At 36.4% G+C, this 16,319-nt stretch overlaps 1 protein-coding gene across 2 annotated transcripts in view; it reads left to right on the top strand.

Moving 5' to 3' along the window:
- Window positions 1-14,413, top strand: part of gng13b (guanine nucleotide binding protein (G protein), gamma 13b) — a 43,346-nt gene extending 28,933 nt beyond the window's left edge. The window contains exons 2-3 of one of the 2 annotated variants that reach the window (XM_030141034.1): window positions 7,616-7,745; window positions 13,619-14,413. In XM_030141034.1, coding sequence (XP_029996894.1) covers window positions 7,648-7,745; window positions 13,619-13,724 — 204 coding nt within the window. In that variant the 5' untranslated portion in view covers window positions 7,616-7,647 and the 3' untranslated portion in view covers window positions 13,725-14,413. The remainder of the gene's footprint in view (window positions 1-7,615; window positions 7,746-13,618) is intronic. The other variant, XM_030141033.1, reaches the window with a different exon arrangement.
- The last annotated feature ends 1,906 nt before the right edge of the window (window positions 14,414-16,319 follow it).

Genomic DNA, 16,319 nt, shown 5'->3' with positions numbered 1-16,319 from the left:
TAAATATTTTCTGAATATCTGAAGAATTCTTCTTCAGTTCTGTTGTACATGAGCTGGAATAAACTAGACCAAAAATACACAAATACAGTGTACGAAGAAATCAAAACAAATAAAAAGTGGACTTCTCTAAGTTTAAAAAAATTCAAATAGGTTAGCTCCATGTCTTTGTTTCTTAGCTGAGCTGAGATCAATAATAATAAGAAGAATCACAATATTTTATTAAACCCAGAGGAAATTATTGTGTGTTACAGTTGGTCTGTGCAAGTATTACACTGGTCAACAACAAATTTATTGTTTAAGTTTTTTGAGCTGATTTAGGATAATTTTGGTGCTGAATCCAAAAATCACATTCATTTTGCTCAATCAGGTCAACTTTCTGAACTCTGCTACATATTGGCTTTTTAACATTTTTGCTTACATTTATGGGCATTTTCACATCATATGATACAAAATTCTTCCATATTTCTTGCAATAAATGAGTTCTGAAGATTTTACTTTTGCCAATTTATGATTAATATTTTTTTTAATATCGCAGGTGAATGAAATGGCTTCGACTAGAAGATCTTGCAAAAATAAGCCTGACGTATTCTGCTCCATCTGCGGTGAATACACCATTGTACCTAACAGGAATCAAGTCACAAGTTTCATAAAGTGTGCTTACCAATCTTATTTTAGTATTAATTATTCTATTTTGTGAGAAGATCAAATTTTTCAAAATCAAATTAGCAAAAAAGCCTGACCTGATTGAGAAAAACAGATGTCATTTTTGGATTTAGCGGTGCAAAATGGTCCTAATTCAGTTGAAAAAACCTAGACAACTTGGAAAAAACATTTTTTTGTAACCCAGTGTTATTAAAGCAGCGGACAAGAAATTAGCAATACTACAAAAAACCCAACCAAAAATATATATACACACAGAGCTTGAAATATATATATATATATCACAGGGTTGCTGTGGATTAATTTCGATTAATCATGATTAAATGTCATTCATTACCTCCGCCAGGAGGTATTGGGATCGCTTTGCTTTGTGTGTTTGCGTGCGTGCGTGTTTGTTTGTTTGCAAGATAACTCAAAAAATTATGGACGGATTTTCATGAAATTTTCAGGAAATGTTGATACTGGCACAAGGAAGAAATGACTAAATTTTGGTGGGGGTGGGGGGCACGGAGGCACACTGATCTGCCTTGGCGGAGGTCTGCGCTCTCCAAGTGCTTTTCTTGTTTTTAATTTACATTTATCACGTTTCATTTTGCATGAGCAGACAAACTGAAGACAGGAGGGAATATATCTGCACTTAAAGTGTTTGTCAGAAGCTGGGCGACACATTAGCTGAAGTGCTAACAGAATCCCTGACTAACGTAAGCTTGGTGTTAACGTGGTGTTTGAAACTGGAAGTGCTTCGGTAAAGAGAAAACTCCTTCCTGCAGAGTGTGTCTAATACTTCATGTCAGTCGACTGTTCCGTCTTGTTTTTTTGTCCTCATATTTCCATCCAGAGGGCCGACGTGCTGTTTAGTGTCTTCCATCTTTATGGGGTGGTTCTGCTGCCTGTCACTACTGGATCAACTGACCATGTGTTCATGTGCGTTAACGCTAACTCTACTGGACAAACTGACCCAAAAGCGTAGGAGGAGACGTTCACAGTCCTTCTGCTGTAGATGGGTTCATGGAGTTAACATTTTTTAAACATATTAATCATGATGGATTAATCTTAACGGCTTAATTTTGGCAGCACTAATATCTATCTATCTATCTATCTATCTATCTATCTATCTATCTATCTATCTATCTATCTATCTATCTATCTATCTATCTATCTATCTATCTATCTATCTATCTATCTATCTATCTATCTACCAAATATTATAACAAAACACTCTTAAACACAATTAGTACAGTACAGCTATTTGTACAATATGTACTAGACAAATATTATCAATATGATAATAAAAATAAATGTAGATAAATAAGTGTGTAAATATATTGTGTGTAATTATAATTATGTGGTTAATATTGTTGTGTGTAATTATAATTTTGTGGTTCCAATAACCACACGTATCGTCACATATGTGCATTTTGCAGCTATAACCAGCAGATACTTGGTCAAATTTGGGCTAAATATTGTAAACACAGTGAAACCGTTGGCTTGTTAGAGGTGGTGAACTCAAATGAACACTAGCATACATGTCAATTACAGTTATTACCCAGAAGGCTGTACTTTATTCATGAACTAAGGGTTGAAACACTGGTAAAAGTTGTGATTTTAGGGGCATTTGCTGTTGACATGTGAGATCTATTTCTGGATGCCCAGTATTTATGTGTGCCTGATAATCTTATGAGGTATTACACCGCAGCGCCTGTTGCTTGATATGTCTTTGCATAAGCTGGAGCCAGCTGTTCACCACAGGAGTTTCAGGAACTGAAAATGCTAACAGTTGTTGTTTTTACACTTCTGTTGGCGTATGCATTGAACAGATTAGATAAACATGTTTTTTTTTTTCTTTCTAATTGAACACAAAGTAAACACACATCCCTCACAAAAAAGATTTTCCAAAAACCTCTATGCTTCATTCTTCATGTAAACACTAAACACTGCTGCCTGGATGCAGTTAACTGTATGTAGCTGTTAGCGGTTTGTCATTGACTTTGACCTTGTTATGTGTGTGTCTTTCCCTCGCCCAAGGTTGAATCGTAGCAGAGCTGCAACACAGCGCTGCAAACATGACACATTTGTGTAAGATCGCCTGGAAGTTCACTCCCATTTCCCACTCATAAAGCTAATATGGTTTTTCATTTGGGTTTTTTTGGAGTTTTATTTAAGATAAGCTCTAACAGAGGTTTATGCTCAGGCAAGATAAGCTTCACAAATAAAAACCCCTCCAAGTGTAAATGGAATCAACTAAAGCACGAATGTTAAGTACATCCAAACCATGGTGGCAGAAGTCCATCAGGTCAAATTTGCATCTTAGGTGTTTATGGAGTTTGTGTTGGAGTCTGTGTTGTGCTGGGAGCTGGTTATTTATTTACATTCACACAGCCGGTCTTGATGCACAATTTGGATTTTTTGGTGAAATCTGATCTTTTCGTGTGCTCGTTCATATTATACATTAAATGTGACTTCTATCAGTTTTGAGTCTGAACTGAATGCGACCCTGAAGTGACCCACATGCACAAAAGAGGTCCTCACGTACTACATGACCACGCAGACACGCACTGTGTTTGTGGAAGTAACACTCCTGGGTGTGACATTGTGACATTTGTCGCATTTCAATGATGTAAAGGTGGGATAAATGTGACCTGGTTGTTCAGACTGGAGTCACATTGGAAAATATCAGATACGTATCAGATTTAGGACCACATGTGAAAGTGGCCTGGGTTGGATTTGAAAAAATCAGATTAGTGCTGTTCAAACTGTCTTTAACTGATCGGATACAGGTCATATATGGGCACAAAAAATCAGATTTGGGCCCCATTTGTCTGAATGAAGCCTATGTGACTGATAAAGAGCTCAGGTGATAATATACCATCGAAAACAGAACAGCACGAAACCATACAGCTGTGTTTTCTTCCATGAGCATCCTGGGTTCAACCACTGTTCCTCATCCTTATATTTCTTCAAAAGTTGTATTTTATATATTCATTTTAACATTCCTTTAAATCAGGCATAACAAACATGCGGCGCCTGGGCCAAAACCAGCCAACGGGTCCAATTCAGCCCATGGATGACAAAAACTACACAGAACATATTAAAGATCAGAGGTTTCAAACTCATTTTAGTTCAGGGGTCAAACACTGACCAACGTGATCTCCGTCTCCAAAGTTCCATTTCTAAGCTAACTGTAGCTAATGTAGCGAATGTTGTCGATGAATCAGATCACAGGCTGTTTTACTGAAAGAAGAAGAAATAGAATAAGCTGAAGTCAACAAACATCCACCTTCTAACACAACACAGACTCCAACATAAAGTCCATGTAAAAACACAGATATATTGAACCTTTAAACATCACCACCTCTAAGGATTCCAGCTGTCCAAATATGATGCCACATGCGTATCTCCTCTACAAAAACCTTTCCTCCTAGTCTGACCTGATCTAGCTATGAATAAAATAGTTTGCAATGATCACAAGGAAACTGTAAGCAATGCAAATTAGGTCCAGGACAAGCCCAATACTTGATCTAATGAAGTTCCAAACAAGGTTATTATCGTTAACGAAAACTAACGAAATGATGAAAACTAAAATTGAAAAAACATTTTTTGTTAACTGAAATAAAGAAACGCTATAATTAAAAGAAAAAAAAAAAGATAATTAACTGAAACTGTATTGTGTGCTTACAAAACTAACTAAAATGTATAAAAATTATGGATAAAATTCCCTTAGTTTTTCGTCTTTTGTCAACGTCGGATTGATACGAAAGTGATTTATTTTGCTCTAGCAATTTTAGCTAGCAGCACCGTACGGTACTTAACGGTTCGTCACTTCTCGTCACTTGTGGTTTAGAGTCGTCTTCTGGTCCCCACTCGACCTGGAAACATGGAGACTAAAGAGTCCTGTCTGGGATTTATTTGAATGATGGAGAAGAAGAGAAAAGATATGACAAAACTAAAATTAATACTAAAACTAAACAAAAACTAAGCATTTAGAAAAAAAATGAAAACTAATAAAAACAATCAAACCTGCTCTAAAAACAAATTAAAACTAACTGAATTAGAGGAAAAAAAGTCAAAACTAAATAAAACTAAACTATAATGAAAAATCCAGAACTCTTAGAACCTTGGTTCCAAATGTCACTTGTGTCTTTAGACTCATTGCTTTACTTGCCATGAATGTGAATTAAACAGAAAAGAAAAACAAGAGTCAAGTCAAACATAAGTTGCTAATACTTTGTCTTCTAAAAGCACATACAGTCCAAGTTCCAGACCCATATCACGATGACACAATCTGATATATGATACAGTTTTAATGTCTTGTACATTTTTTTCACCTTCAATACCACCTTCAACTTCAGTTAGAGCTAATATCATGTGACGTTATAAAATGCTCCACCGTTTTGTCTCCGTAGTATGGCTTTTTTCTTTAGCTAATTGCATTTCCTCCCACTAACTTGCAGTGTGGACGTAATGGATATGACCTGTTAAAGTGCATATTACTGATACATTAATCTCGAAAGCTTGTGTAAAGGGAATACTGATCATATTATGTCGGGTGCGTAGATGAGATTCTGCAGTTGCACAGTAGTTTTTGGCTCAAGATTTACAAGAAAACCCAAGCTTCTAAAGATCCTGGAAGTGCAATAAAATTGATAAAAGGTATCAGACATTAACTACTCAAGAGATTAAAATAGCTTGTACATGCTGCACACCTGAAAATACACTTTTGTAAATGAGAGAAGTCATAGAGGAGATAAATGGTAGTATAATTGTATAATAAAATAATAAATGAGTCACTTTAGATACATTTCTGAATGGGGAGGGTGGAGGTCAAGGGAAGAAATGGGACACAGCACATGTTGTCTTTTTGCTTCTTTTAGTGACAAAACACATTGTCTTTCCCTCCACAGGTATGACTGACCCACTATTACACACTGTCTTGAATGACTTTAGGTGGAAAAATATATGACTGCTCTGTTTTTTGGTTACAAATGCCAAGAACATACAAAGGTGTGGAGCCTTTGTTGAATTGAACTCATCCTCATTATCTGTTTGATGGCCCTCAGGACACAAATGAAGACAGTTGGGTGTAACACAGTGGTGTTAAGACGGGGTGGTCAAACAAAAATGATACTTTATATGTTTCTTTTAACAGTCCTTTAAAATCAGGAGTGACAAACATATGGCCCGTGGGCCAAAACCAGCCTGAAATAGGGTCCATTTCGACCGGTGGATGAGTGCAAAAATTTCACTGAACATATTAAACGTCAAAGGTGTCAAACTCAGTTTAGTTCAGGGGTCACATACTGACCAACGTGATCTCTAGTGGAATAATAAGAGTAAGAACTGATAAATAATGTCAACTCCAAATTGAATGAAAAAAGTAAAAGTACATCATGAAAATATTTACACTTACAAACTGTTCTTGCACAATAAAATGTGAATAACCTGAACAAATATGATCCTGAAATGTCTTAAGAATACAATCCTTAGAATACATGACCAATACATACAAAACACTTTTAACAATATTATGCCTGTTACTAAATGTTTTGTGTATTTGTAGATCCACTGTGTATGTATAAATGATCAAGTGGAACATAATATTGTTTAAATTGAACATATTTTTCTTAAGAAATTTCAGGTTGTACATGTTTGTTCAAGTTATTCACATTTTAATAAAGTAATTTTACTTTTTTCACACTAAAGCAAAGGGGAAAATTAGTTAAAATTATTATTTATATGTTGTTTTTATCATTATTTATCGAAGTGTCTCTGTCGTCAGTCCTGTGGGACTACCTCTGTCATGTCTCTGTCCCTCAGGTCCAGTCCTGGTTCTGTCCTGTGTAGACTGGGAACCTGTCCCCCAGCTGACACAGGACTGTGGACAGAACCATCACACATGGGCCTGTCCGGGTCCAGGAAAAGGATAGGGGACCAGTTACCAGATCTTTTGCAGATTCTAAAAGTTTCACGTCGATACACGTATCATTTCCATAAATATCTGTGTCCAGGTGGAAACGGTCAAACTAGTTTAAACCGGTGTATATGCCACACCTATATGTGGCGCTGTACACAAACACAGACTGAGCCTATGACAGGATACACTCAAACCACAGAAGAACGCACTGAGCATGTGCAGGAGGGTTTTCTTCTTCTGGTCACATGGTCCTATGGTGTCATGGTTTCCATACAGTGGTGTTGGTCCGATTCATACGCCAACACCAGGGGGGCGGAGCTGGGAGATGTTTACGCTCTGGGACCGTTCTACAAAAAAAAACGTTTCAGGCACCAACAACCTTTGGTCATGTGACCAAAGGCCCAAATGGTATTAAACTGTAGTGGATTATTTTATTTTATCCTTTCACTCTATCTGTCCCACAGTATTTAAATTCCCACATCATTTGCTCTTTTCCAATTCCATTTGCACAACCGTCAAAATATTTGCACTACCAAATCTACATATCTCTTTTACTCCATTTTTCCTATTGTAAATATTGTGCCTTCTATTGTCTTTTGTTGTGCTTTGTAATTTCTGCACCAAGTTGGAGGGCTCTACCTCAATTTTGTTGTACTTGTACAATGCAATACAGAGATTCTGAGTCTGATTCGGATTCGGATTCGGATTGGCATAATGTGGTTGTGGTGTGTACTACTTCATATATGAGCACAGTACTGTGGACACAAGAGGACACTGACTTCATGAACCGTGTCCATGATTGGCTCTGGGACAACATGTCCTTACTGCTGATTGGCACAGGACAAATGAGAACATTTGATTGGCTCTGTGGAAATAGACACACCCGTATTTTGTGCCTCAGTACTGTGGCAGTAGACGTTGCCAATTATTTTACTGGTTTGGTTAATTTAAGATCATGTTCAGAAGTATGAGGCTGCTGAACTAAACAGAGTTTGACGTCCCTGTTTTAAATGTCCAACTAAACCCATGTCGTTCTTTTGTGTTCAGGTAGAAAAGCCCTACATTAAGCTGCAGCCATGGATGAAATGGACCTGCCCCAGATGAAGAAGGAGGTGGAGAGCCTCAAGTATCAGCTGGCCTTCAAAAGGGAGAAGTCCTCCAAAACAGTCACTGAGTGAGTAACCACGAACAGAAATAGAAAAAAAAAAACACACATATGCACACAGTTTAAGACCCAAGAGACGACAAAAACCTGCACAGATTACACAACGACAGGACATGTTAATGAAGGCGCTGTAGAGGTGCTAGGCAGAGTTTGTTATTTTGAGACGGGGATGGCGCTTTCCCGTTCTTTTTGCGGTCTCCACAGCTGCTGCCGGTGCTAGAGCTGGGCTTTGAAGGGCAGCCATGAAAGGACTATTGATCTGATCTGTTGGCAACAAAGTACGAAAGCGTAACAACACATTTCCCACTATGACTAAAACAAATCCTGGCCTTTAATCTGTTAAAGGTTTGTAAACCAAGGGTCAGCTGATTATAGCGCTACCATTTTTAACATCCAGCTGGAACTATGGATATTATCACTTCTTAGTGGACACTGAACAGATTTTATTCCATTTATATTTACCCATAAAGACCTAAACATCCACCAGAAACTCAAACAATCCACAGATTTATAATGTTTAATAGATGTTGATCCACTAATCCTATCAATACATGTCAATAGTTGGTGTAAAATACAATGGAAACAGTCATCTTCTACAACACTGATTCACCAGTAAAACCCATGGAGTTGGGTCAATGACAGTGGATGGACACACTGGGTTTATATTCAGTTAACTGTATATTTTGCTGAAAAGGTACAATTTTCGTGGGATTTACATGTAGTTGAGTTTAAAGGACAGTCCTATTCTCAATAAATCTCATTTTGATCAGTAGTTTGGTGGCTTTTGCAGATTATATCAATGTAAAAATCACACATTCCTTCCATATAAACAGCTGATTTTATGCATTTTTCATTTATTTTAGGGGGGAAATTATCTTGTTTTGTTCAAAAGTAAAAGTTCCAATTGTAAATTTAATAGCGTTGTTGTTCATTTAACCCTCAAAGACCTAAATATCCACCAGAAACTAAAACAATTAACAGGTTTATAATGTTTAATACTTGCTGATCCACTAATCCTATCAATACATGTCAATAATTGGTGTAAAATACAGTTCTTCATCTTTTCATGGTCATCAGATATGACCCATTTGGACATTCAGAGGCTCCGTAGTTACCATGGAAACACCGTCATCTTCTACAACATTGATTCACCAGTAAAACCCATGGAGTTGGATCAATGACAGCGGATGGACACACTGAGTTTATGTTCAGTTAAGGATATTTTTGCTGAAAAAGTCACTTTTTCCTAATTTGACATTTTTATTAGTTCCCAAATGAATTTTTCTCTATATTTAACTGTCCTTGAGTGGTATATCACCATTTACTGTAATATTATCTTCTGAATTTTGTGTTTTTTTCAGTGAAAATCAAGTATTTTCCAACATTTAATTCACTGATCATATAGATGTTCTTGAAAGCTCAGATTAAAGTTGAGGGTTATTCTATCAAAAACAGAGAAAACTGAAGAAAAAAGGACTTTTTTCAGCAAAATATACAGTTAACTTAACATAAACCCAGTGTGTCCATCCACTGTCATTGATCCAACTCCATGGGTTTTACTGGTGAATCAATGTTGTAGAAGATGATGGTGTTTCCATGGTAACTACGGAGCCTCTGAACATCCAAATGGGTCATATCTGATGACCATGAAAAGATGAAGAACTGTATTTTACACCAATTACTGACATGGATTAATAGGATTAGTGGATCAGCAAGTATTAAACATTATAAATCTGTGGATTGTTTTAGTTACTGGTGGATATTTAGGTCTTTGAGGGTTAAATGAACAACAATGCTATTAAATTTACAATTGGAACTTTTACTTTTGAACAAAACAAGATAATTTCCCCCCTAAAATAAATGAAAAATGCATAAAATCAGCTGTTTATATGGAAGGAATGTGTGATTTTTACATTGATATAATCTGCAAAAGCCACCAAACTACTGATCAAAATGAGATTTATTGAGAATAGGACTGTCCTTTAAACTCAACTACATGTAAATCCCAAGAAAATTGTACCTTTTCAGCAAAATATACAGTTAACTGAACATAAACCCAGTGTGTCCATCCACTGTCATTGATCCAACTCCATGGGTTTTACTGGTGAATCAATGTTGTAGAAGATGATGGTGTTTCCATGGTAACTACGGAGCCTCTGAACATCCAAATGGGTCATATCTGATGACCATGAAAAGATGAAGAACTGTATTTTACACCAATTACTGACATGGATTAATAGGATTAGTGGATCAGCAAGTATTAAACATTATAAATCTGTGGATTGTTTTAGTTACTGGTGGATATTTAGATCTTTGAGGGTTAAATGAACAACAATGCTATTAAATTTACAATTGGAACTTTTACTTTTGAACAAAACAAGATAATTTCTCCCCTAAAATAAATGAAAAATGCATAAAATCAGCTGTTTATATGGAAGGAATGTGTGATTTTTACATTGATATAATCTGCAAAAGCCACCAAACTACTGATCAAAATGAGATTTATTGAGAATAGGACTGTCCTTTAAACTCAACTACATGTAAATCCCAAGAAAATTGTACCTTTTCAGCAAAATATACAGTTAACTGAACATAAACCCAGTGTGTCCATCCACTGTCATTGATCCAACTCCATGGGTTTTACTGGTGAATCAATGTTGTAGAAGATGATGGTGTTTCCATGGTAACTACGGAGCCTCTGAACATCCAAATGGGTCATATCTGATGACCATGAAAAGATGAAGAACTGTATTTTACACCAATTACTGACATGGATTAATAGGATTAGTGGATCAGCAAGTATTAAACATTATAAATCTGTGGATTGTTTTAGTTACTGGTGGATATTTAGATCTTTGAGGGTTAAATGAACAACAATGCTATTAAATTTACAATTGGAACTTTTACTTTTGAACAAAACAAGATAATTTCCCCCCTAAAATAAATGAAAAATGCATAAAATCAGCTGTTTATATGGAAGGAATGTGTGATTTTTACATTGATATAATCTGCAAAAGCCACCAAACTACTGATCAAAATGAGATTTATTGAGAATAGGACTGTCCTTTAAACTCAACTACATGTAAATCCCAAGAAAATTGTACCTTTTCAGCAAAATATACAGTTAACTGAACATAAACCCAGTGTGTCCATCCACTGTCATTGACCCAACTCCATGGGTTTTACTGGTGAATCAGTGTTGTAGAAGATGACTGTGTTTCCATGGTAACTACGGAGCCTCTGAACATCCAAATGGGTCATATCTTATGACCATGAAAAGATGAATAACTGTATTTTACACCAATTACTGACATGTATTGATAGGATTAGTGGATCAACAGCTATTGGACAGTTTAGATCAGTAGATGGTTTTGGTTAAAGGTGGCTGTTTGGGTCTTTATGGGTTAAAATAACAGGATAATATTACAAGAAACGTTGATAAATCACTTAAGAAAGGTTAAATATAGTGAAAAATTCATTTGGGAACTGTCGCAAAAATAGCACTGTGCCTTTATGGGTGAAAGGTTTAATGTGAACAGCTGAGTTTTTTTGTGTTAGTTTGAGTTAGAGTTTGTTTAGTCAAATTGGAACTCATACTTTGAGGCCTTATCTTTGATGTTTTTGTCAGAACTGACAGTTTGTGCACAAATTACACTGGTCTAAGAGGAAAACACCTCCAGAATAAAAGCAGTGAAACTTTACTGTGTGTGAGTCACTGATAAAGACAAACCCAGTCCTAAATGCTGGTTGGTTGTCGTTTCACACATACAGTCTGAGTCTAAATGTGAAATTCGAGAATTAATGAGAGAATTGGTTTAACTCCAAAGGAATATTAGTGTCAGATCTACCAGATCTACTTCAAAACACTGTCTGCACATGACAATACATGCACTTTACAGGTTCTATCAGTGGAACATTTTTAAATCTGCTGGATAAATGTACATAAACCAACATATATGTGGAATAACACTGTATCATATACCTTGAAAACATCAGCAAACCAGCACTTTTGTCATTTGTTTCTAATTAATCTTATTAAAATAAGTAACATTTGTAATATTTAATCTCTGAAGCAGATAATTTAAAAAAAATTGTAGACCAATTTTATTATTTACTCATCAAGACTGAAATGTCAAACACATTTTTAATGGTTTATTCAATTATACACTGATAAAATCAGCTCCATGTATGATGTTGAATGTGACACCATTAGTTATTCCACAATGATACAACAGTAATTACTTAACTAATAGCCTTGAAGGCCTTTGTCTCATCTAAGTGAAGCTGCAGCTGTCATTTAGGACGGCAGCGCTCACAGCAGGCTTGTCATCGAAACTCACAAACACTGTCTCACTGTCAGCAAAGGCTGTGTTTTGTCTAATGCTGTTTTTCATGTACAGTCACAAAGAATCCAGGGTCAGTGTTGTGGAACTCTGCCGAAAACTGCAGAAAAACTGAAAATAATCACTCAGAGTTCAAAGAGTGAACTGTCTCCTTTATGAATAATTATGTGGATAAGCTGCAGTAGAAGCACACATCGTTATCTTCATATCATAATTACACTACATGGACAAAAGTATGTGGACACGTTGAATTCAGGTGTTTCTTTTCTAACAGGGGTCTGGGATACAAAACAATAATGACTAATGTCAGAATATAGATTTATATTGGGATAAATATCATACTGATTATTAATATTGATGTTTCTATGTCTGATCCTCATGAACAGGACATCTTACAGCTGTAGATATTAGGGCTGTGTATTGGCAAGAATCAGGCGCTACAGTACAAATCACAATACTATGATCATATTGAGATGTATCATGATACTGTTAAAAAGGGAATTTTTTGTTTGTTTCTTTTTTAAAAATGATTATTTCCTTGAAAAATTTAATTACACCAGAAATCTGCACAAATACTAAACACATTTTTATTGGATCACAACAGGATCTGATGCTGTCACAAAATTTTCCTGTGTTAAAACTTAAATAAATGTTTTACAGACGTTACAGTTTCAGATCCTGCTCAAATGTTCATATTCTATTAGTTCATAAATAACATCACATCACAACATTATTTTTGTGCTGTACCAACAAAGAAACTAACATTATTTAATAGATTATTAAATAATAAATTATAATTATTATTAAATAACAATAAATAAAATATAAACAAAAAAGAAAAACAAAAAAACAAAAATGAACCTCCACAAAATCTGCATATGAATAAATACCTTAAAATATTGATACGGTACTTTTTAATATCGATACAGTATTGTGAAATGAAATATCGCAATATATTGCAGAACCAATATTTTCTTACACCCCTAGTAGACATGATGTGTCCTAATATTTATGTCCATATAGTTTGTAAACATCAATATTTCCTTAAAGTTTAATGGTAGATTTTTCTTCCTCAGTGAGATGTGATGAAAGTAGATGGTTAGATGTGGAAGAAAAATATTATTTATAGGCAGAGCAGGAAAAATATTTTTAAAATTTTGAGATCATGGATAAAAAAAAACAAAAAACATTATCAGTGTTGAGAGAAATTAAGTGAAAACCATCTCTGAGGCATTTTGGAAGCAAAGATAAACCAAATGAACCAATGCAATGATATTTATCCCATAATATAAAACTCTATTCTGACATTAGTCATTATTGTTTTGTATCTCAGACCCCTGTTAAAAAAGAAACACCTGAATTCAACATGTCCACATACTTTTGTCCATTTATGCTACGAGGCTAACGATGTGTAATCAGTTCTGTCCTCTTTTGTTTAAATCCTTCAACTCATTCTCACTTTGGAAAAAAAACAAAGAGACATTGTGTTGTTGTAATGAACTTCCTGTGGAATTAAAAGTGTTTATCTGTGTGTCTCAGCTTGGTTAAGTGGATAGAGGACGGCGTCCCCGAGGACCCCTTCCTGAACCCGGAGCTGATGAAGAACAACCCGTGGGTGGAGAAAGGGAAATGCATCCTTCTCTAGAAGACCGCCACGTGACCCTGCCATGACCTTTTAACTTCAACCTCGCAGACTAACACATACCTACGAATGCCCGCCCCTGCTGACCTGTCCGTCACCCAGGCCTGCGTAGGCCGCGGCGGTACGGCGCCTCCTCGCCTCTCACCGTGAATGTACAACAGCTGATAGTCCTAACTTTACCCCCAAACACCCATCATGACGAGGGCACAGATACACACACACACACGTACAACACATGCACTGCAAGGTTATTCCTGCCACGGCATCATTATAATTATATGAGGATGATGATCAATACTCTACATGTCTCTATATGGATATATGACGTCTTATTTATGCAGCTGCTGGTCACTAGCTTTGTCTTCTCTGCTCTTCATTGTAAGCATCACACTTCTGTTTCATGTTACAAACCCCTTGTTCCTACAAAATGATCAAATATAACGTTTTTTTTTTGCTCATAAGCTTATAATTGGAAGTGTTTAATACCTCATGATAATTGTAATAAATCATGTATGAAGGCTTTCAGACAACGGTCTTAATGTATTACAACCACCAGATTATTACAACATGGACCTACATGTGTAGGACATTAAAGCAGCGTATGACTTCCATCGAATGTGTCCAACCCCAGTCAGATCCTAATTATCTCTAATCCATTAGTGTTTCTGTGTTTATGAACCTGAATCACTTCCCTCACACTGAACTACTTTGGATTTGACTCCATCATAAACACAGTCCGCTTGTTTACGTAACAAACCCAAACGTCACTCAGGCCTTTTCGGAAATTTTGTCGGAAAGTGCATTGTGGGAATGGCAATTCCACGCAGCGGCAACAGAGATTCTATTATTATAAGATTATACGTATTATAAGATGACAGGTGACTGACGGGGATTCCTTCTATTTCTTCTGACCCGTTAGCGGACACGCTTCCGTTGCTAGTCGTCACTATGTTTGTTTTGGTCTTCCCCCAAATCTCGCCCTTATTTTCAAAAATGATGTCACATATCTACTTGGCTTTTTTCAGCTCATAAACAAACACTGAAAATGGTGCGATTTTCAAATCATTTTCATACCATTACATCTGAATCGGGTGTTCCATTGGGTCTTACTGCATTTCTCAGATAAATAAGTACTTGTACTGATGTATTGTGCAGGTTTTCACATAGTAATTTTTTCGTACGCTGCTTTAAGACACAGTTACAGTGTACTGCACGGTAGAATTTCATGCATTTGTTCTCTCTCTCTTCGTAAAGTGAAATGCTTGTTCTTTATCATAAGCTTTCATTTTAAGGCGTTTCCTGTTGTAAATGAGGGCAGTTGTAATACATTCTAGACCTGCGCTGCAAGTCTATGTTACCATGTTTCCAACTTTGCATTTCTAAATTAATGTCTAAATAACTAATTCTTCCAGTTCATGCTCTTGTGCTGATATGAAGGGTCGGAGTGTGTTTTATTCCAACAGCTGTTTGTTCTTTGATGATAGCTAACTCCCTTTCTATGCTAATAACTTGGTTGCCTACATCCACTATAACAGACTCAGCGACAAATCCTCAAAGTTCTTCACTGAGTCTTTTTGCAACGCTAGCTAATGTTAGCTTACAAATGGAGTTAGCTAAGGCTAACAAACGACTAGCTCGCAGCTCAACTCAGACTTCATATTAGCATACGAGAACACATGACGCATTCATACTGAACCTTTAACTAGTTAAAATGACACAATATCCCCAAACATAATGGATGAATGGTGGTAACATTAAAAATACGTCTGTTTTTGAGGAACAAGTCTGTCAATTGCCTTGAGGTGTCCGTAGAAGTTAAATGAGTCAAATTAATGTGATAGGTAGCGGTGGTTTGGGAGGGAAGAGTAACAGAATGGATGGAAAAGGTGGTTATCACTCAAATAGACAGAACAGTAGGAACGTCTGGAAACTGTCGAATGTTGGCATACACAGACAAAATAAGAAACGGAAAAAAACAGTGTAAGAGAAGAGTTTGTGGACAGTCCTTTTCCTGCAGTCGGAGGTTTGAGACAGATTAGGATGTTGGTTGAAGTTTACTGATCCCTGAGAGAAAGCCTGAAACATCTGAAACTCCAAACACTGAAATTACTGCCAGTGATCGACAAACCAAACAACCAAAGCCTTTACACAGAAGAAATGACACGCATGACCGTTCTGTCGTCACATTCAGCTGTTCCCAGAATGACACCCACAGTTTTTTTTCTGGACTTATTTCTAAAGCATGGCCTGTTAGACTTTTACATAGAGAAGATGAGATCTGCAAATATGGATGTTGTTTAGCTTCACTACTTCTCCGTCAGAGAGTGTCCTAGCAGCTCTGTTTGTGTTGTCAGAGTAAGAATGAAGTCTCTGGGGTCTCCGGGGTCAGTTTACTGTTCCTTTTCCCTCCTTAGCTACAGCCCCTAAGGACCACTAACACACAAAGTCAACATGCAAACCCACACAGAAAACCATGCACCGACACGACTGAGCTCTCTCACCACACATGTACAGACTGACCCCTTTAACTTATTAACTTATTATTACATTATGGGTTTATTTATTTATTTATTTATTGCAACGAGTGCTGCCACTTTA

Source organism: Sphaeramia orbicularis, chromosome 8 (genome assembly GCF_902148855.1).
Source record: "Sphaeramia orbicularis chromosome 8, fSphaOr1.1, whole genome shotgun sequence".
Classification (NCBI taxonomy): Eukaryota; Metazoa; Chordata; class Actinopteri; order Kurtiformes; family Apogonidae; genus Sphaeramia; species Sphaeramia orbicularis.
Note: the sequence above shows the minus strand (reverse complement) of the source record. Positions and strands in the feature narration are given on the sequence as shown.